We start from the raw sequence: 22,672 nt of genomic DNA on the forward strand, positions 1-22,672 counted from the left end.
AGGAGAAAAATAGGAAACACGTGAGTATTTTTCTGGATGGAGTGAGTAGGGCTGTGTATGTGCACGCACAGAAAGCAGCAGGCAGTGGCAGGATCCCATGGCTGTGGTCACAGCCCTGAGCTGCCAGAGTTCAAGAAGCATCTGGACACTACTCTCAGACATATGGTCTGATTTTTGGGTGGTCCTGTGTGGAGCCAGGAATTGGACTCGATGATCCTTATGATTCCCTTCCAATTTGGGATATTCTATGATTCTATGATAAAAAAAAACAAAAACACCCAGAGATTCCCCTGTCCCTGCCAGGGCACAGCTGTACCTCTTGCACCATTTCCAGGGGTCCCCGGGGGTACCAGCTCAGTGGGAACACTCCTCGGATGCTCACAAATCAGCTTTTCTTTTATTTAAGCTGCATGCACAGCTTGGAGCTTAGCAGGGCCAGGCTGGCACGAGGCACATCCCAGCTCCACATCCATGCCACCATGTAAGCACTGGGGGAGCAGTGTTTCTGTGCACCCTATTGGCTCCGTAATTACTATTAACACTCCCCAAAAATATTTGTATTAGAAACCAGAGCGTTTACATAAACAGATACTTTGGAAACAGTTTCTAAGGGATGAGAACAACAAGATCTGTCACAACTCACCTCGTGTATTAGACATTTGTCTATAAGCTGTAAATAGGAGCTTATATTCTCTTCATCAGGTCGGGAAACTAAAAGTTGTGTGCATACTGCAAGAAAGAGAAGGGAAAATCAATGGGAACATAGTGCTGAGCTGGGATCAGGGCCTTGCATCCCCCCTTCCCTTCTATCAATGAGAAAAAAAGGACGTCCCTAATTCCTGTCCTATATTTAGGGTCAGATTTTGTTCTCAGTTACACTGGTGTCCATCCAGATGAGTCCCCAGAATTAGACCCAAGCAAGCCAGAAGCACAGGACCTGCCCCCTTCCCATCTCCCCATTAAAATATATGAGAGGCAGCAGACAACAGCAGGTTTTTAACAGGGCTGCTGATCCCCACTGCACCCCAGAAAGTTTCTTTCTATTCTTGGTCTTCTGTGCACGCCTGCTGGATGCAGCCAGCATGAACACCTCAGATACCGTGGAGGGGAAGCAGGACGTGTCTAAAATACCTGCTGCAGCAGCCCTGTGTATGGCACATGATGCTGCTCTCTACCTTGCACTTCTACTATCCACCCCCTGGCACATTAATCCCAATGCAAACCCTACACCCCGCATGGAACAGCATCTGCATGTTTGAATGTCCTGCGTCTAACCCGCAGTTTAAAAAGGGGCTCAGACCCAGCTGGGCTGTGTGGGACACTCATAAAACCTCGCTCACCTTTCCCCATCACCCTTGTGAACTGTCCAGGCAGGTCACCTTCAGGCAAAGGGCCGCCCCCCGACTCGCCCTCACAGCCCGGCAGGTGATGCTGCTGCATCCCCCCCGCTGCAGAGTCCTTGCCATCGGAGCCCTGGCTGTCTGAGCCCAGCAGAGAGGGGGGATGGTGTGAGTCCGTGTCCCGGCTGTGTTCCTCCGGGCTGGAGATTTGGGAAGAGTAGGCTTTGATGGGGGTGAGGATCATTTGGTGTAGTTCCTGCAGCGGGACACGCAGGTTGCCACCTTCCAGGATGTCCTGTGGGTTCAAGGCAAGGGAGGATTTGTGGTGATGAAAGGGCACTGCTTACAAACCAGACCAGCACCATTAATCACGGGATGGTTTGAGTTGGAAGAGACCTTAAAGCCCACCCAGCCCCACCCCATGGGCAGAGGCACCTCCCATCAGATCAGGATGCACGAAACCCCATCCATGGCCTTGGGTGCCTCCAGGGATGGGACACCCACAGCTCTGTGCAGCCTGCAGTTGAACTGAAATCCCTGCAGCAAAAAAAAAAAATCAGCCTGGAGACACAGGGATGCACGACGTCAGGCTGTTGGGCAATACCTTCTGGGGAAAACTGCTGCTCTGCTAACCGGCAGAGAGGGTGGAGCAGCCTCTTTCCAAGAAAGCAGCAATCTTCAGCAGCAAGACAATGCCCAAAAACATCAAGTCACACACACATGCTCTTGCTTAATCTCAGGATTAAAAAAAAAAAACAAAACTATTTGGATAGGAAGCCTGGAAAACCAGAGATGCCTCCTCCCAAGTCCAGCAGCACTGAGTCCCAGTACAGCGTGGTACAGGGAGATCTCCCAGCCCACACCCAGCGTGTGAGCTGTGAGTGCCATCCAGAGGGAGCTGGACAGGCTCAAGAAGTGGGCCCACATGAACCTCATGAGGTTCAACGAGGCCAAAGTGCTCATTTGGGTCGGGGCAATCCCTGGCATGTGTACAGACCAGGAGGAGAACTCACTGAGAGCTGCTCTGCTGAGGACTGGAAAGTCTTGGTGGACAAAAAGCTGGACATGAAGTTCTTCCCAACCCAAGCTATTCTCTGCTATGAGTCTATGATTCTATGCAAAGCAGCCCCTGGCACTTCCCTCCCTGTATTTTGTAGCATACATAGCTGGCTGGGGTGGGCTTGTGGTCAATGCCATACCCCAAAACCTACGTGGAGAGGAGGGAGTAGAGGCTGGAAAACACATTGCTGAGGTGAGCTCAGTCCAGTGGGCTGCCTCTTGGATTTAACAGTAATTATTCATGTATGGCAGTAAATATGACTTAATTAGCTCCTGCAACACTCCAAGTACAATCCTGTATTATAAATAAATAGTGAAGCAGTGAGCTAAGGAAAACACCAATAAATAGCAACACACCACAGAGGTATTTAAAGGCCCCTAGTGGGAGGCTGTGATGGTTGCTGTTGGAGGATGGTGCAATTAAATATAATACAATATCCCAATAACAAATAGCAAAAGGTCAGGCGAGCTGCTCCCACTGGGTCTGTGGGGAAAACAGGAAACATAAAAGCTGTTGTGATTACTTACCCTTTCTAATGATTTGAGCAGGTTTTGTCTTTCTTTTAGCTTTTGGATGCTGATAACTATTTTGTGTCTTGCGCCTTTGGTAACGTTCTGCAAAAACAGCACACAGCCTGGCATTACCATTTCCATGGGATGCCCTGAGCAACCCAAAGCCCTTCCCTCTGAAATGGAAAGGACTGCTATAACATAATCCAATTACTGATCTGCATAGAAAATCAGTCAGGAAGTTGCTGGAGATGCAGATTTCTAGCTAACCCATCCCTACCCTGGTATATCTCAAAGAGTGAAAGCAAAGGTGTCGCCTGGATTTTTTTACACCAAGGCTAACACAGATATAAGCTGAGACAGGAGACATTCTTAAAGGTTTACTCAGAAATCAGGCACCAAAGTCCCATTGACTTTCAGGAGCTACGGCCTTAAGACTGTGCCCCCAAAACGCCCAAATCCCAACAAGACCAAACCCCAGGCACAGCTCCCAGCAACTTCAAAGAAGATGGGAATTCCAGTAAGAAATCAGGGATGTGGCCTTCTCAAAGTAGAGTGAGTTTTTTCAGTCTCCCAACGCTCCATGTTCCTCTTGCTGTTTGCTCTCCAACCACCCACAAGATGGTCATCCCAGGCGTCCCGTTGCCAGTGGGATGCGCTGGGGCTGACAGCCTCGTGTCTCCTGCAGACCTACTTGTGCCTCGAGCTGGCATTCAGTGAGGGCCATCATCTCCTCGTACGTCATCTGTGAGAAGAGCGCGGCGTACTTGTGCAGCCGGAGACTCTTCAGCCAGGCTGGAACATCTGCAGCACAAGGGCAATGGGACAAGAGCTCCCCGTTAGTTATGATGCTGCTTAACGACACGTGCTATCAACAGCTGGGTCAACTGAGGAGGCAACAGAGGGGGTTTTTAAGGGCTGCCATCCCCCGTGTGCCATCCCACTGATGCTTCAGGTGCCCGACTGAACTTCACAGGGCCCTACTGAGGGTAAGATGCTATGGGTACGATGCAAAGGGGACCCAGAGTTAGTTCCCTGGCTCTTGAAACCACTCTGATCCGATCACTCTTGTCTACACTACACCCATGATAAAACCATTAAGATGCGTTCCAGCATCTGCTCCACTCATCACAAAGCATCCCACCAAGCTCAGTGGATCCAGACCCACTGCTGTAAACTCAGTCCCTACACAGGGCCCCTTCACAAAATGACCTGAAGACTTTTCCTAAGGCTGAGTTGGCTGCCCTGATGCCTCTGCAGCCATGCGATTTGGTGATGCTAAATGGGGGGCTGGTGTTTGTGGCATGGCATGGGCATGTTCCTCATGCTCTGTTGGAAACGTGGAAGCTGCAGAAGGGAATGGTGGGATTGAGCTTAACACCAGCAAATGGCTGTGCTGCAGCTTACAGACACTGATTTACGGCGTGAGGGAAGATGAGGTGTGCTGAAAAGTTAAACAGCTGCTTAAAGAGAAACAAAGAGATTGTCATTATTTTACACTGGAGAAGGGAGAAATGATGTGCTGTCAAAGATGGTCTCCAAAACCCACTTTTGTAGCTTCAGCCCCACTCAGAGTCTCCCCTGAGTTCTGCAGGTGATGGGTTCAGCCCATGCTGCTGCTTCTGCTCTATGTCCTAAAGGCTTCAAATGCTCTGGCAGATTGGGACCTGACTCATTTAGCACCTGAACTGCACCACGTAGCCTGCCAAGCCCACTGCACTCCATTGGCACCCTGAGCAATCCCATCAGTCCCCTCAGTCCTTGTCCCCTGCCTCATCAATGAGATATCTACCAGCACCATCTCAGCCTGCACTGTGTAGCACAGGAATAAAAAACAGCATTTCAGCCCCAAACAGCATTAAAGCCCACACTCAGGTAAGGCAGAGCATATGGTGGGCCCTGACTGCCTGTGCCAGGAAAGCACTGACCATGAACAAGGGTGGGAGGGGAAGGATTTCCCTGGGCTCTCTCTGCTCAATGTGCCCATCAAGGGGTGAGGAGTACCCACTTCCCATGCACAGACCCTTTTGCTGCTTGCTAAAGGAGGGTCACCCGTGTCTCATCCCTGCAAAGACCCCAGTGCCACACTCAGCCCACCTCAACAGGTCCCCAGTGAGTTTTCATTTGCAAACAGGCAAAGCTCCCACCCTCCTGGTACGCCCTCCTGCCCCATCCCTGCAATGCCCAAGGCTGGGCTGGATGGGGCTTTGGGCACCCTGGGCTGGTGGGAGGTGTCCCTGTCCATGGCAGCAGCTGGGACTGGATGGTCCCTTCCAACCCAAACCATCCTGCCCACTGACAGGCTCTGTCCACTGACACAGGTCAGGATTTGTGTTCCAATTAAATCCCTGAAGGAGATGAACCTCACACCAAACAAGGGGGCGAAGCAGTTACCAAGCGCAGACAAGTTCAAGTTTGCCATTTTCCAAGAGTCCCAACAAGTGACAATTCTAAACCCCACTACCAAAAGCCTCACCCCGATTTTCTGCTTTGAAAAATGAAAAGCTATTAACAGCAAGCCCTCTGCTTCCAGCACAGAGCCTGGCAGGTTTGAATCTCAGCTTCATTTATGGGAAATACAACATTCTAGTGATGGCACATTAGAGATCTGCCTGTTCCCCTACTCCCTGGGGACATTTGCATTTGGCACAGGACAAAGTCAATGGGAAAGTCCAACTGGACACTGGCAGAAGAGAGATTCAACTTCACACATAAGGATGTGCAAGGCTGCATAAGGTGATTTCATGGCCCTTGGAAAGCCCAACTCCCCAGCGGCCCCATGGAGCAGGGAGCTGGCCTTCCACACACAGAGCTACTCCTTAATCACCAATTATTGGGACATAATTGCTAAGTCATGGCATGATTGCCCAAAACGCTGTGTCTAATGTGAGCAGCAGGATGAGGGCTTCTAGGTGTTTCCTTCAGCATGGAGATAGATGGAAAATAAATACGTAACATCAGGGGAGACGAACCAGGGGTGGGGGTCCCTGGTGAGCCCCAGTGCATCCAGTGGTTGCCCTGGAGGGTGGAAGAGAGAGCAAGTTTGGGGAAGGCACTTCAGAAGACGTGGCTGCAGCTCGGAACGGATTTGGCAAAGCCAGAACCCGGTCTGGATGAAATAAGACACAATCCAATAAAAATGCATGAAGTTGTGCACGGATGTAGGAACAGCAAAGCAGAGAATGAGAGCAGGGAACGGGCAGTACTTTTTGCAGAGGAGATCTGGGGATACAATGGATCGCACGCAGCCAGCGCTGTTGTGTTATGTGAGCACAGAGAGCTGCACAGCACCAGAACCCCGTCCATGTGGCAACCAAGTCCTCTCTGCTCAGCTCTGATATAAAGCCCAGTTCTGGGCAACTCATCTTCAGAAGGATATGGGCTTCATGGAAGAAACCCAGAGGAGAGAATGAAGCACGACCCCAAGTTTAGAAAACTGGGAATAAAACAGATCAGTGCAGCTTGAAGGAAATACTATTGAGGGGACAGCATGACAGACTTTGGGCATGAGACCAGAGGCTGCAGACATCTGGTTTGCATGTCCCTGAGAGCAGGACAGAAGCAGATTGTCTGACTCAGCAGTGGGGGAACAGAGCAGGGACGTGCATGAAGCATCCTGCAGAGAGGGGCGAGGAGGGGAAGCGGTGACAAAGAGACTGGGCTGGGTTAGGAGGGTCCCGACGGGCAAAAGCACCTCTGTGTTATGTTTGGTTCTCTGAAGGAAATTGAGCAGCCTTGGCCATATGGGTGAGGTGTGGGGGATTCAATGCATTTCTCTGGGAAAATTATTACCACCCACCCAGGTCGCAGTCATGCAGAGTGAAGCTCAGTCAAGTCTCTTCCCCAGCCACACCAGCAGAAACCCGGAGAAACATCATGTGAGGAAAACCCACTCTGTGCCACCTGCCCTGATGTAGTTCTCCCCGCCTGAGCTCCCTAATTACAAGCTTGTTAGTGAGCAGAGCCCATTAGAAACCCCTTCTGTCACATCCACAGCCCACGGCCACTGTCCCAAGGCATCATCTCAAGGCAAAGCCCAACCAGCGATGGGGCCCAGCACTCAGCATCACAGGGCAAACCAGGAGTGTTTCCATGCATCTCTTCCATGCAAATCACAGAAAGTCACACCGTGCCAGTTCAAATACTGCTCCACATTACAGAAGACTCATCCATACCCAGATCTGTCTGCCATTAGAACAAAATCACTCCTTGTGACTATTGAAAAATACATTTCCTTGTTCTAGTGCACCATTGGTCTTCATGCGATAGAGCTGCTTTGCATTAATGAGAAGCAACCGTCCCTGCTGGCACTGTGTTACGCTGCATGCCTGACAGCAGTTGTTTAAATAAGTCTCTGCTAGCTGTGAGGTTCATTTCCAGTCATTTTCTCTGCTCACAAGAACACGCAGGCTGCGAGTTTGCCCATTCCGCACAGTTACAGCGATTCATTCCCCTACAGCCTGACGTTTGCTCTCCATCTTTGCAGCAACGAGGTTTCATTTCTGCCTTACTTACTAAAAGTCTCTGTGAAAAGCAGGCAAAATGGAAAAAACAGCTGAAATACGCAGGATGAAGTCAGTGCAAACAAGCATCCTGAGCCCCAGATACTCGGTGGGGTTCTGGTCACATCAACCACCGCAATGATAAATGACCCACGACTTGTTAAGCTTGTTTTTCACTGTAATTGAAAAATTGAAAGAGGAAGAGAGCACCACTCGCAGCTAAAACCCACAGGCTATGGAGAAAATGCAGCTTTTTGGAGCCCAAGCCATCACCCTAACACGGTGAGACCAAAACGATGACGCAGCGATGACGCCAACAAGGGTGCAACCAAAGCCCAAGTTCCCCAAAATGGCCCCAAAAAGGTCCTGGGAGCTGGCAGGGGCAAAAAGGGGGGAGGCATCTCAGTTGTCACTCACCTTTCATACCACTCCCTTCCTCCTGGAATGTGTTACGAGCGGAAGGCTGATCTTCTAAATGTTCACTCCCACCACTTCCCGAAGAGGCTACACTGCTTTGTGGAGACAGGGGGGCATGATCGGAAGGGATGCACTGGGGTCCTCTAGCTCGTAAGTCCTCATGAGACATCCATCCATGTCCTAGAGGCTGGTTTGGCACATTCATGGGTGGGGTAAGGGACACAGAGCGTTTCAAAGGGCTGTGGTGTGTCTGGCCTGAGAGAACTGAAAAAAAATAAAATCAAACAGGTTATTCCCCCCTCGCGGCCCAGGATGCAGCAGAGTCCCCCGAAAAAAAAAATATATATATATATTTATATATAAAAAATCAAATGGGTGGTGGCTCGGTGCCAGGGGCTTCATGGTGCCCAGGATGCTGGAATCCTGCCCTGTCTTTTGCTCTTTGCCTCCCAGTACCTGCAACAAGATGGGATTACATGAGCTCCATGGGGATGCTTTGGGAAGGGTGGGCCACGGGTTTCACTCCAGCCAAAAAAAGGAGCTGCTGCCTGTCTGACAAGGAGGATGCTGCTGGTATTTCAGGCAGAATGGGAAATTTCAAGCAGCTACGCTGAGCTCATTAAACACTCTGCTACCATCACACGCTGCCCCAGAACCAACCCTTGCTGGGAAAGGCATGGAAGCTTTTCAGAAGGGGAAGCTTTTCCCTCTGGGTTAGCACTCAGCTCATGCCCTGAAGCAAGAGCATTTGCACATCTGCCTAAGGTAACCGTGGAGAAACTTATTACCCAAATAGATCTCTCAGTCTCTTGAAGTCCTACCAAGCTCCTGCAGTCAGCTGAGCTATCGTCAGTAATGAGAGCATCCCTGCTCCCCAGCCCAGCAGGCATGCTTTCATCTGCATGCTGCCTTCCCTAAAAAAGCAAAATGCAAAGCAGCAGGAAAAGCACAGCCTGGACATGGAGGTGAGTCTGAGTCCCCCCGCTGCAGAATTCTCCTTGGAAAGCTTCAGATTTGCTTTTCCTCCCAGTTTTATGCATGCTTGTATTTCCTACCTGACATTTTAACACCATCAAGCTCAATTTCTTTCTAATAAATGATTTTAATGATGCTGGGAAAAGAGCAATAGCTAACTCCTGCATTTGAAATTATTTCAGAGTTCTCTGAATCCAGGATCATTGGGGAATCCCACACATATGCAGCTTTAGTGGGACAGTCTGCTTTAGCTCTGCATCCAGAGCTACAGAATCACAATGTCCTCTGAGTTGGAAGGGATCATTAAAAGCCCTCTGATCCAACTCCTCTGCAATAAGCAAAGATACCCACAGCTCCATCAGGTGCTCAGAGCCCCATCCAACCTGACCTTAGCTGTCTGCAAGGATGGGGCACCAGCACCTCTCTGGGCAATCTGTGCAGTGCCTCAATGCCCTTCCAGTCCATGATTCCCCTGTGGGGTAATCAGTGCACATCTCCAGCGTTCCTGTGGCTGAGAGTGCCTTCCCTGCTGGCATGCACTGCAAGCATCACACAGAAAGGGTGGCTCGTGGTGAAGAATGTGCTCTCTTCCCATTAAACAACTACAGAAATGCCCCACAGAAGCCTCTTGACAGAAAAGGACGTCAGTGCAGACCTGGAATTGTTTTCAAAGCAGCGTTTCCTAAAGTTGCAGCACATCCTGATGGGAAAACAGAAATATTTCAGGTTTTCTTGGATGAGGTATTTAAGTGCTGGTGGCTCAGCCAGGAAAGCCGAACTGTGCCAAGCCCTGCAACATCCAGGGGGCTGAGATCACCCAAACTACGGTAGGATAAATTCCTTTAAGGAAATATTCATGCAGAGGAGAGGTGCAGGACTGGGGTACGGGCAGCACAGGAGCTTGTAGGGCATGAGCTGACTGTAGGATCATCATAGGATAGCCTGTAGGGAGCACAGGGCTGCTGCTTGCAAGCTGTCCTCTCCCCAAGTAAGAGGATGCTCTGGGCTTAAATCCAGCACGGATTTCCTCCTGAGCAACCATCCCCTTGCAAACTGCTGCTCTTCCATCTTCATTTTACATCCCCTAATTAGAAGTCGGCGTCAGCTGGTGGAGAAATAATGGACTCTGCAGGCTGGTCAGGAACAATTAGAAACCACCCAGTGCAACACATAAAAATCAGTTCCACTTCTTCTCCCGAGATAGCACAAAGCCAGCGTCCAGCAGGCTGCTGTATGAGCCCATTCACACAGCTCCTGAAAAATGCTGTAGGGAAACTCCTCCAAAAAGGATGCTGCACATTACAATCTTACTTTGTAATTGTGGTAGGAGGCCCTGGAGCTGGCAGGCAATGCTTGACCCAGGAGCATGACACAGCGTGGGTGCCCATTTGTTGGCACACTGATGAATGCTGCTGCTTGGGCTTCTGTTCTCTGCTTCTTGAAACAACAGATGCAGCTGATGAGCCTGAAAGCATCACCTCCTTCCCTGCTTTTGGAGCACTTTTTGGGTGGTCTGAGGTGAAGCTGGCGATGCCAATGGCTGAGCTGGGACAATTTGCTCCTTTGGTATTCTGCTAAAATAAATGTGCTGCACGTGCTCTATCTTGGGCAGCCTCAGCCCATTGCTGCAATAAAGCTCCTAAATCACACCCAAACCACGGACAGCCACAACCTGGCCGTCACTGCTAAATATAACACCTCTGAGATCAGCCTGAGATGTTTGGCATCCTAGGGAAAAATAAAATAAATAACCCAGAGCCAGCATTGAGAAATGCGTGCTGTGCTGCCGGAACACTCTTGGGTTTCAGACCAAGCTTGGCATCGTGTTTCCAAGGGACAAAAATAAAAGGGTAGAGAAGGAGCCGCTCTGCATCTGGGCTGTGGGATGCTGCAGGAGGAACAGAGCAATGAGGAGAAAACTCGGGTCACCCCTATGCTTCCCAGGTTTAGCATCATTCACCTCAAAATCTGGCTTTGGGGTGACGCACCGAGCTGCTGGGGTGCTCTTTAAACCAACCTCGCATCCCTTTAACCACTGCATAGGGAAAGCAGTGCATTGCAAAGCGAGCCTTCAGCCAAGGAATCAGGAAGAAGCACAGACAGCAGAAAAGCCTGTCGTGCAAACTCCAAAAAGAAAACCACCAAAAACAAAACCCCACGACTTTTGAAAACGTTGTTTCCTGTTCAAGAAGAGCACTGGACAGAGCAACAATAACCCATTTGTCAGTGTCACAGCTCCTGTGGGGCCCCAGCCAGGCTGGGCTGGGAATGGAGCAGGCAATGGGCACTGGGGCACAGAGGTCTGCCCTGAGCCAGGTGAGTGCAATGCCCCTCTCTCCTGGCCAATAAATGCAGTTTCTTTCTGATCCATTAATAATAATGCTTCTGTGCTAAGCTGAGCCTCAGCCATTAGCTTAGAATTAATTAATTTTTACTAGGAGCTCCCGGATCACTTTGGCAAACCCACGGTGGTATCTGGTGTGGTCAAATGCAGCCATGCAAGCTGGAAAACATGTTTCAAGCCTGGACGTAGGCAAAACCCTGTGGGATGCCTCCAGCAGCCGTTGCATTGGCCACTGGTAAGACCCCCAGCCTGAGAAATATCTGCATTAGCTTCTAAAACATAATACTCTTTGAATGGAGAACCCCTCCATCCTCTACATCATTTCTAGAGACCAAGCTGGAAGACATAAGTCAGCAGTGTGTCTCTACAGAGCAATGTGCAACCTGTAGGATAAGCAAAGGACTCTGAGCAGGACAAGTGGAAGAGATGGATGCCAGGTTAACTGGCAATAGGGCAAGAGGGAATGACCCCAGGCTGCACCAAGGTAGGCTCAAGTTGGGTATTAGAAAGAACTTCTTCACTGAAAGAGCAAGTGCTAGAGTGACACAGCTGCCCAGGAGTGGTGGGGTCACCATCCGTGGGGGAGTTCCAGAGCTGTGGAAATGTGGCACTGAGGGACGTGGGCAGTGGGCATGGTGGGGTAGGCTGGGGTTGGGGATCGTGGAGATTTTTTCCAGCCTTAGTGATTCTATGGTTCTATGATCGCATCTGAAAGGGATGTTTTCACTCTGAAAAAGCACCAGCTCCTGTGCTATGCAGTACTGAAATCTCTTCCATGCTCATTGACTTGTCCAAACTGGGATTTTCTTCTCACTTTTCCTTTTTTTACCCACTTTTGCTCGTTGAAATCTGCAGTTTGGCCATGCAAGCACCTCTGCAAATCCTCTGCATCTCAGCCCAACCCACCTCCCCCAGCCCCAGCCAGCTGGGATGCTCAGCAGGATGCAGGCACACACCATCCCCACCAGCCTCCATCAGCACCACACACGAGCTCTTATCACGTTGACTTTTTCCCACTATCATCCCAAATCAACTCATCTCAGCTTTCTGCCTCCTCTGCAAACTGAGAGCTCGTGTGTGCTGCAGATCCACCCCAATCATCCTGAAACATCTGCATTTCCTCAGACATTTCCTTGCATTTGACTTACAGCAGGGATCTCCGTGCTAACACCAGGCTGCATTACTCAGCAAACGGCGGGGACCGCAATTAAAAGAAAACACTGAGCACAGAATTGCATAATGAATAGGAACAGCAAATTTGAGGAGGGGAAAAAAAAAAGAAAAAAAATAAGGCTCGGCTTCAAGGCTGCCAAAAACAAGCCATTGATTACAGCACATTTTATCCATTTGCATTCAGAGAGCCTTGCTTTGGAGCCGAGATGGAAACAGAGTCTTAATATAGCTGGAGAGAAAATATCCTCCTTGCACTCTCCTTGCTGCACTTTGATAGGAAGCAGCCACAGAGCAGATGGTGCCTATATATAATCACTAGACCTATTATCCCAGCCTCATTTAGTAATTTGAAGGATGTGATAACCACAAGGAGGATGGCAAATATTCCCCCTCCTCCCCTCCTTTCCCCCCGGCAAAGAAAAATATCAAAAAATAAAGAGCAGGAAGCTGTAATTATGGCAACGATTAAAAGGATTTCCAAATGAAGTAAATAACTGTTTTGCACGCTGCTCCTTTAAACCAGAAGTCAGAAGTTAATTAAATAGCTGCACGCTGCAGATCTGGGATAACGCAGCCAGTCCCAGCACAGTGCTGCAGTTGGGATTGACATGAGATAAACCCAAACCACGCAGGTGCATTGCTGCCCTCCTGCTGGAAGCAGAGCTGATCTTTCTCTAGTTATTTATTTGCCAGATCCGAGGGGGAGAGCAGAGCTCAGTGCATGAGCAACTACAGCTCACTGCTGTGTGTGCCGGTGATGAGGGGCACCAGGTGAAATGCACCCAGCTCTAGGAGGGTCCATCCATCAGGAAACCCTGATGGCAGCCGAGGGGGCTGGAAGAATTACTAGAGATGTTTGATTTCACTCAGCTCACAGAGCATCAAACAGCTGTACTGGCATTCTCTGAATCAGAGAATCACAGAATGGATTGGGTTGGAAGGGATCTCATGGATCATGAAGCTCCAACCCCCCCGCCACAGGCAGGGTCACCAACCTGCACTTTTCATACTAGACCAAGCTGCCCAGGGCCCCATCCAACCTGGCCTTGAACACCTCCAGGGATCCACAACCTCTCTGGGCAGCCTGTTCCAGCACCTCAAGTGGAGATAGGAACCCCAAAGACCACAAGATAAGGCACAAAACCACTGCTGCTGCTTCTCGGTGTCCCCCTGAGGCACCCCAGCAGCTGTAAGGAAAGCAGAGGCAGCAAAGGAGCTGCATCCTCCTGCTTGCAGCTATTCAGCCCCAGTGCCAATGCTGGAGGCTGGGAGCACCACCACATGCTGCTGGAAGAGCACTGAGGGACATGGTTAGAGGACATGATGGGGAGGGGTTGACAGTTGGACTAGATGATCTTAGTGGTCTTTTCCAGCCTTCATGTTTCCATGATTCTATGTTTCTAAGAGGGCTTCCCAAATTTGATGGCATTCCATCAGGTAGCTGGAGGATACAGGCATAGGCCATGCCCCCAAAGCTGAAGACACAACAGCACAGCAAGGGTGGTTCAACCCCACCTCCTGAGATGGTGGGATCTCTTGTCTTCCACCACACCCCAGTCCCTCCTTGCTAAGTGATGCTCTGCAGGTTAATGGGCCACATTTCTCAGGAGAAGGGCCAGGAAATCTGTACCTGATGTTCAGTGCTGATGTAGAAGATGCTGTCTCCCCCTCTCAGTCCCATCTGCTGGTATATCTGTGTGTATTCCGCGTGGATTTGGACAAGCAACTCTACTCACACAACTCTGCTCACACCTTCTCTCTGTACGCCTCCTCCTCTGTTTTTAAGCTACAGAACAAGTGAGATACTGTAGTGAAGTGACTCTGGCAAACAGCAACTCCTACAAATGTTCTCTGATCGTTACAAGCAACACTAGAGGGCATGAGCAAGACAACAGTTGCCCTGCTCTACCATGGCTGAAAGGCACAGCAGGATAAAGGCCAACACACTTTGCAGAACCAATCACTAAAAGAGAGAAAAAAGCAAAAACCATTTGAGCCCAACTGCGGTTTTATAACCCCATATGTCCCCATTCCTAAGCAATGAGGACGATAGGTGTGTTGAGGGATCCTACCCCAGTATGGCAATGTCCAAAAGGCGCTGGCTCAAAACACAACTCCCTCCACACGTGACAGCAAATCTACCCCTGAAAGTGTTGTAGTTGCAAGCTGCCCATCAACCCAACCCAAACCAAGGTTAAAACATGCAGCTCCTGTCTGCTACCAGGATACTGAGTCCATTGGTGGGTTCCTCTACTGTGGCAACGACCTGTTGCACAACACTGCAGGATAAACAAGATACTCATACTCAGTCCACGACCAAGTGCTTTCTTGGTGTTGTTTTTTCCACCTCAGTTTCCTGATGAGATTGGGGAAAACCCCACCACCTTGTTCTCTCATCACTAGGAAGCTCAGAACTGCAGTAAACGGAGGCAACTAGTGGTAGGACAACATGTGATGGCCTTAAGCTGTGCCAGAGCAGTTCGGGTTGGATATCAGGAAAAATGTTTTCTCTGAAAAGAGCAGTGATGCAGTGGCATGTGGCAGAGTCCCCATCCTTGGAGGTGTTCGAGAACTGTGGAGATGTGGCACTGAGGGACATGGTTAGTGGGCATGGTGGGGTGCTTTGGGGGCTGGGCTCGTTATCACGTATGGTGGGGTGCTGTGGGGTTGGGCTTGGGAATCTTAATGGCCTTTTCCATCCTGAATGATTCTATAAATGTATGAAAATCCAGCAAGAGTTGGCAATGTAAGTGCAGAGAAAGGTATCTGGGCAAGATCAAGCACTGCTGGCTTGCATCAAAGGCTGATTTATTCCTTTTCTTCAGGTTTAGGACAAGAGAAGATAATTTTCTTTTGTGGGACAAGGAAGTTACACAGCAGCGTATTTCTCCTGTATCATACTGCTCACTCTCCTCCTCCTCTTGGAGACAAACATGGGTTTTCTGGCAGGGAATTCTGTGGGAATGGCAGACAGCACCATGCACATTTGTTCAGCAGAAGTGTGACTGTCAGTGCTGGTCCAAGCTTTGCTTACATGCAAGGGATTCCAAGCAGAGCAGTGACACTGGAATACCAGGGTTTGTGACATCTCTTCTGCTTGGTGACATCCTCAGCACCCAGGATCTCTGCTCTGTGGGATATTCCATAATGAGGTCTCCAACCTCATCCATCCATCACTGATCTGTGATGCACACATTTCACCTGATTTAATTCAAGTATCTGGGGGAAATTCTCTGTGAATGAGCCTTTCTATAGGGCTGGCTTGTCTGGGGACCTGCCCTCCACAGGGACCTTGTGTGCCCTGGCTTTACACCAGGGATGAGAATACAGTGAAATCTCACCATAAATCAACAAAAGAAGTAATACAGCTATCTCCAGGTGATACACTGGTGGTAGAGGAGGGGAAAACACGGGGTTAAGCTGTGCTGGGCTAGCACTTGACAAAAGAAACCCAGCTGGAAGCCAGATCATGCTCAGATGGAACCTATTACATATGGCAGAGAAAGAGGTCAGGAGAAATGCTCCTCCACAGCTTCTATTGTGTGCCCCTTGGTCACTGAGCTCTGAGCACAGAGCCCAGGGCACTGCTCTGGTTCAGCTGAGTTTAATTGTGCCAAAACACCAGGCACAAGTGCCTCCAGACATCTCCAGGAAGGGCTCTGCCCCATGCTGGTGCTGGAAGCAGACACTGATAGGCTGAGCCTTGCCCACATCAACACCTCTGGGGAGAGGAGAACCCAACAAAAATAGCAATAAAACCTAAACAAACAGTGAGTGCTTGAGGGCTTTGCTTTGGAATAGGAGATTTATGGATGTAGTGAGCGACTCGAGGGGCTGGGACAAAGGCTGGCTGGCAGTGTTTGGTTTTGAGCATCTATTTGTGGATTCACTGTGCTTCCGTCCAAGTAAATATTGCATTAAGGAAACTCAGGACCAAACACACAGAGCGTGGCCTCCAGCTGCACCTGCAGGCTGTCTGAGCTCACTGCCACCCAAATGAACCAGCAGGAGCTGTGCAGTCCAATGATGTGGCACTGAAGGACATGGTCAGTGGGGTGGCTTGGGGCTGGGCTTGTTATCTTAATGGTCTTTTCCAACCTAAACGATTCTATGATTAAATCCCACAGCAGAACAACGTGGGTGTGATGCTGCCATGTGAACTGGTGCTATGGGATCTCCCACAAGGGAGATCTGGCCCAGGCAGGAGATGCTGTGCTGGGACCACTGTGGCAAGGGCCATGGCAATACAACAAATTCACATCAGGTTGAGCAGCTTATTGAGAAGCATCCTTTTAAGACCCAGCACTTCTTGCCCAGCTTGTCAATGATTAACCTGCTGCACCCAAAGCTTCTTTTGTCACAGGCTTTTTTCCTGCAAGCCTGACCTGGATCAATGAGGCCTTTCCCCTCTTGGCTAAACATCCCAAACCTCCCCAACACCTGGAGCACATCACAGGGACTGCCGCTGGCAAAGTCGGTGTCACTTCACCCACATCATCCTCAGATTAAGCTCATACCTCCCTGCTTCTAGCTCACGATGCAAGGACCCAAATCCCTCCTGCAGCCACCAATTCTAATCCCCTCCCTGGCAAGCAAAGCTTCCAGCCACGCAAACACCACGACGAGGGACAAAAAATTAAGAAAAATAAACAACGGGAGGTTTAATAGCACAGTTGCAAATGCATTAATGACTCTTTTCACTCATTTAACCTTTCCCGTGAGGCTCAGTCACTCTGACACAGCTCTCCTCTGCCCCATGCAAGGCAATGAAGAAGCCCCATGTTGTGCAATTGCAGGGTACCAGGAGCCAGGGCATCAGAGCTGCTGCCAACCCTTGTATCACCTCCTAATGCTGCCTGACTTGGTTCCAAAGCCACATGTGCTGCTCCCTGATCTGTTTTACAGAGAGCTACACGATGGGGATGGGATGGGAACATCAACCCATGTCTAGATGCTGCTGAATCCCTGGGTGATAAAGATGGGTCTGGAGAGGCAGGGGCTGGGCTGCATGAATTCAGAACTGCATCTCTGTTCATTTAAAACACAACCTAATAAAGCATTGATTAGAGGAGCGGGAAAAAAAAAACAGCAGCCTTAAGTGAGCATTTTACAGCTTCCAGTGATTTCATGGTGCTTTTCCATAGGCTGATGGAGAAACCAATGCCTCACTGCAAGAACCCTCTGCATCCCTTGTGTCTTAGGGAAGTGCCAGGTGGGGAAGGCTGCAGAGTGAGCAAAAGCATACCAAATTTTGGGGAGGAATGGGCATTTCTTGCTGTTAATCAGCTCCAATAGCACAGATAGAAGCATGGAACCAGGAACCAGGTTTAGCAGCCCCAGATAGGAGACAGGAATAGGAAGGGACTATCAGTGCTTTGGACAAGATCATCCCAATAACAGGTGGAGAAGGGTTGAACAGAGAAGGGGAAGGGCAGGGTGAGAAGACTGTGCTAAAATGGGGACAAAAAGCATGCATTAGGGGAACATGCTTGCTTCCATGGCCCATCAGGCAAGATCCAGTGATACAGAAGCCAAGGAAGGTCTCTGAGCAGAAGCCAAGTGTCATCAGGGATAAGGATGCAACAACCACACAGTGGAGGAACTCACTGAGAACATGCTCTGCTGCTCTCCCAAGCTGCTCTAAGAAAGCCAGAGCTGCACTACACCTCCATTCACCACCAGTGACAAAGTCCCAACTGTGGCACCTTCCCAGTTCCAAGCCTTGGGCTGGGCTCTGCGCCGTCCCCACCAAAACTTGTCAGGACCTCAATAGGGAAGAACTTCCCAACTCTGCACCTCTTGGAAAACACAGAGAACTTCGCAACTAAACCTCTCAATCACCATCAGCCATCAGCTTCACACCTCTCTGTGCTGCAGATTAAAGGGGATGTTCTCAAAGACTCCAGAACCCAGCCCTGCTTCTCAACACAATGCCTGTTCTTTGGGGCCCTGATCCCATTCCAGGTCCCCAGGTTGCTTTTGGAAACAAAGGATCAGCTGCCCGCTTTGGGAACCTGTGGAGCTGCGAACCTAGCTGAAGCTGCATGAAACAGAAGTGGCTGCCCTCCATAACACACCGTTTTGCTCTTCTAGCTTTCTGGCTGCTGTTCTGTCCTCTCCAGCAACCTTTTTAAAAACCCACAGAATTAAAGGGAGAAAAGCGAAAAGACAGGTGGGCAATTAAAAAAAAACACAAAACAACACCACAAGCAGATAAGGGAAAAACACCAAAACCAGGGAGTTTTCTGTGGCCTGGATGAAACTGTCCCCTCTGCTTAACATGGCAAAGAGGGACGGTGGGACCAGCTCCCCAGAGCTCCCAAGTACTTACTGGTGCTTGTGCTAGTGCCGATGGTGTTGATGGTGGTGGGGACGGAGGAGGAGGAGTAGAGGGGCAGATGGCCGTTCTCGCAGGCCAGGTTTTTGTCCTGCCAGCTGGAAGCGCTGACGCTTATGCCCGAGTCTCGAGAGTTTTGCCATCCGTTGAGTTTATCATCGGAGTTCTGTCTTTGGTGATAGTAGTGAGTCTGCCCGTAGTCCACAGAGTCCGAGCGGCCCCTGCCCTGGCTGCCAAAGGTCCCCGACGTGCGGTCCTCCAGGTGGTTGAGCCACATGGCCAGAGCGCTGCGGTCCTCCAGTGAGGTGGCCGGGTGGATCAAGGCGTAGGACAACAGCTGCCGGCTCTCCTCGATGTGTTGGTTGTGTTCGATCGAGTGGGCCAGGATTTTAGGCAAGAGTTTCATGTATTCGACTTTTGCTTCGATGTTTCCGGGCTTCAGTAAAGGCAGGTGGGTTAACAATAGGGATATCACTTTATCCTTGGATTCCTGTTGCCATTGGTTAATGATTCCTGTTGAAGGAATTGGGGGGAAAAAAAGAGAATTGAGAAATCAGCGAGCGGATCTAATGAATAAATGAATAGACTGGAACAGGTTGCCCAAGGAGGCTGTGGATGCCCCATCCCTGCAGGCATTCGAGGCCAGGCTGGATGTGGCTCTGGGCAGCCTGGGCTGCTGGTTGGTGACCTGCACACAGCAGCAGGTTGGAACTGGATCAGCATTGTGCTCCTTTGCAACCCAGGTCATTCTATGACATGATACGATATGATATGACTCAGAGAGGGTAAATACATGACAAAGGGATCCCCATGTGCGTGATGTCTGTCAAGCAGGGAGTCACTGCTCTCCAAATTCAGGACCAACAGCCACCGGGCACCCTGCACCCATAGGGAATGAAAAGGAGCTGGCACAGGGTGTGAGCCCTAAAGAAAAGTCAGCATTCCACAGGGACACGAGGTGTGGGACAAGAAAGCCAAGGTGTGCAGAGTGACAACCCGCCCTGCAGGAATTCAGGGAAGGGCTCCGTTGTAGCAACCGCAGGGCTGTTGTTAGCTCGTGGCAGATAGGAGAGGCTTTGGAAGAGCAGAGAAAAAAACAAACGTGGGGTCTAGCTTAAAAAATATGCAAAGGGAGAAGGCAGGGAATTATAAACTGGTCACTCAACTCAAATGCCTGGAAAACTGATGGAACAAATAATGAAACAAGCTACTTGTAAGTACTCAGAAGATAACAAGATGATAAGTGACTGCTGACACAGATTTGTCAAGAACAATTTAATTTCCCTCTGCGACAGAGTAACTGGCCTGTGAATAGCTGGAGCAGCAGCAAGCACCGTATGTCTTGATGTTCATCAGATGCTGCTGCACACAGCTTCCTTGCCAGCAAAGCAGAGAGACACACTCAGATGGAACAGCCGCCATGTGGGCACACAGCTCATCAGAAAACCATATGGGAGAAGTCAGGTGTGGTGACCCATTGTCAGCGGGGAGGTGAACTCAGCAGGGAGCCCTGGACCTAGTGATGCTACTTGGAGTTTTGTTAGTGATAGAATCATAGGATGATTCAGCTTGGAAGAGACTTCCAAGAGCCCCAAGCCCAACCTTCAATCCACCCCACCATGCCCACTGTCCCGTCCCTCAGTGCCTCAACTCCATGGCTCTGGAACATCTCCAGGGATGGTGACCTCACCACTCCTGGGTAGCTGTGCCACTGCATCACTGCTCTTTCGGAAAAGTTTTTCCTAATATCCAAGCTGACCTTTCCCTGGAACAACTTGAGGCCATAACCTCTCATCCTATCAATAGGGTGATGTGATAGATGTATTTGATGTACACACCCATGAAATGAAGATTTTGATGTCCACCTGTAGGGTTGGCCCACCAGGCTCATCCTTGGGAAGACCCAAGCTCAGCAACCAACCCAACACTTCCAACACGACCCTAAAAAAGGCACCGTTCAGCATCTGGCTAACACAATCACAGAATGGCCAGGGTTGGAAGGGACCTCAAGGATCACGAAGCTCCAACCCCCACCACAGGCAGGGCCACCAACCTCCACATTTCAGAGCAGCCCAGGCTGCCCAGGGCCCCATCCAACCTGGCCTTGAACACCTCCAGGGATGGACAGGGCATCCACAGCCTCTCTGGGCAGCTGTTCCAGCACCTCACCACTCTCACAGGAAAGAACTTCCCCCTGACATCCATCCTAAATCTTCCCTCCCTCAACTTCAAACCATTTTCCCTTGTCCTGCTGTTATCTACCCTTTCAAAGAGATGAAACAAACAAACCCTAGTGTCAGCTCCCCGACACAAACACCAGTGAGCAGCAGCAAACAGCACTTTGGCTTCACATTCCCATTTCCAGGCACGCAACTGTTTTAATAGGAAGCCACTAGATGGCTTGCTGGAAGCGCTGCTGGCTCTCCCTGGAACTTTCTGCAGTAGCACACACTTCCCTGCAGCCCCAGCCTCCTCCCCATCCCTGCTCACCATCGTGTGACGCAGCTTTGGGTGGGACGGAACCCCGGTTCTGGCAGCAGAACCGAGATGTTGGTGCTCAGTGCATGCAGAGATGTGCACGCTCTGCTGCTTAAGAAATGGATTTGGAAAAGCAACACTCAACCTAAGTACACTTGTAGGGAACACACAAGTGGAGCAGGAGGCTGGGTGCGTTCTGCTGTGGATACGCAACTTCGTTTTGGGTCATAATTCACTGTCCTGAATTCTTCCAGCTGGCCACTGTTTGGGGGATCCGAGCTCGATCTCTCTGCCAAGAATACCAAGTAATGGGGTGTTCTGGATGGGACCATTCTCAAAACACTCTGCTGTTTCACACAGAGTAATTAAACACAAACAGGAAAGCAAGAAGAGAGTTAAAGAGCCTTTGCTTCCAGAAAACCCTAGTAGGGAATTTGGGATTATTTGGGGTGACCTTCTCAGTGAGAACAGCCCATGCAGTTTTCCTTTGCCTTGCCTGAAGCTCTGGGTTGTTAACCCTGCCTGGCACAGCTCCATGATCTTTAAGGTCCCTTCCAATCTAAACCATTCTGCCATTCTTTGATGATCCTATGACCAGCCTCATCACCATCACTTCTGGCTCTTGCTATGTTTTCCATCAGTTCCACAGTTTGCAAAGGCAATATGAAGCTGAAGACTTATTGTACAAAGCTGATGAAGGCAGATTTGTGCTGCAAGCCCGAAAGGATGACCATGCACCCAGTCACTGATAGAGCTCCTGCTTGGAACACTTGCTTTGAACCCCCAAAAGGTTTTAAGGGTTGAAATAACAAGCCCCAAAGGATGGAGAGCTTATCCTAGAGCTGTGGATGAGGGGTGGGCAACCTCAGCAGGAGCTGTTGCCAAAATCGGCCTCCCATGATCAGGTGGGTCTCAACTCACATCCCAGCTGCCAGCTCTCACAGTCCCTACATGCTGCATGCAGTGCTCACAGGTCACAGGTGTGGACACTAATGAGATAACAGCCTCATTAGTTCCTCTAGATGCTGCTTCAACGATGCTTGATGCTCTCTGAGGCAAAAATAAAAACTCTGGCTGCTTGAAGGAATGCCAGGGATATAAAAGATATTCAGATATTTGCAACAGCCACATAAGGTGCCATGTGAAACTGCAGTCTCATTTATCCTTCCAGTGTGGTGTGCTTGCCATAGAGCACAGCACAGGGTACCAGCCTCAGATATCACAGAACCACAGAATGGCCAGGGCTGGAAAGGACCTCAAGGATCACGAATCTCCAACCTTCCTGCCACGTGCAGGGCCACCAACCTCCATCCATATCACTGGGTCCTTCTATTAAGGCTGAAGCTGTCTTATGAGCAGGTGCAGTGGGGAGACAGCAGGGAGAGTCCTCTTGTCCTCCCAGCTTTTCTCCATCAAAACAATGCCTGGTGTTTAGAAAGCTCAAAGTACGCAATCACCTGTTTGTTTGTTTGTTTGCCGCATTCTAATTTTTGCAAGCAGAGTTCTAGCTTCAAATTGGAAACCAGTGACCCTGCAC

General features: G+C 50.0%; 1 protein-coding gene across 2 annotated transcripts in view; it reads right to left on the bottom strand.

The window, feature by feature from the left end:
* The window catches only part of SAMD4A (sterile alpha motif domain containing 4A), a 64,956-nt gene that overhangs the window by 5,172 nt on the left and 37,112 nt on the right, over positions 1–22,672 (bottom strand). The window contains exons 2-7 of one of the 2 annotated variants that reach the window (XM_010712118.3): positions 18,652–19,170; positions 7,829–8,092; positions 3,604–3,713; positions 2,928–3,014; positions 1,341–1,635; positions 644–729 (exon numbers count right to left, since the gene is read on the bottom strand). In XM_010712118.3, coding sequence (XP_010710420.1) covers positions 644–729; positions 1,341–1,635; positions 2,928–3,014; positions 3,604–3,713; positions 7,829–8,092; positions 18,652–19,170 — 1,361 coding nt within the window. The remainder of the gene's footprint in view (positions 1–643; positions 730–1,340; positions 1,636–2,927; positions 3,015–3,603; positions 3,714–7,828; positions 8,093–18,651; positions 19,171–22,672) is intronic. The other variant, XM_010712120.3, reaches the window with a different exon arrangement.

Source organism: Meleagris gallopavo, chromosome 5 (genome assembly GCF_000146605.3).
Source record: "Meleagris gallopavo isolate NT-WF06-2002-E0010 breed Aviagen turkey brand Nicholas breeding stock chromosome 5, Turkey_5.1, whole genome shotgun sequence".
Classification (NCBI taxonomy): Eukaryota; Metazoa; Chordata; class Aves; order Galliformes; family Phasianidae; genus Meleagris; species Meleagris gallopavo.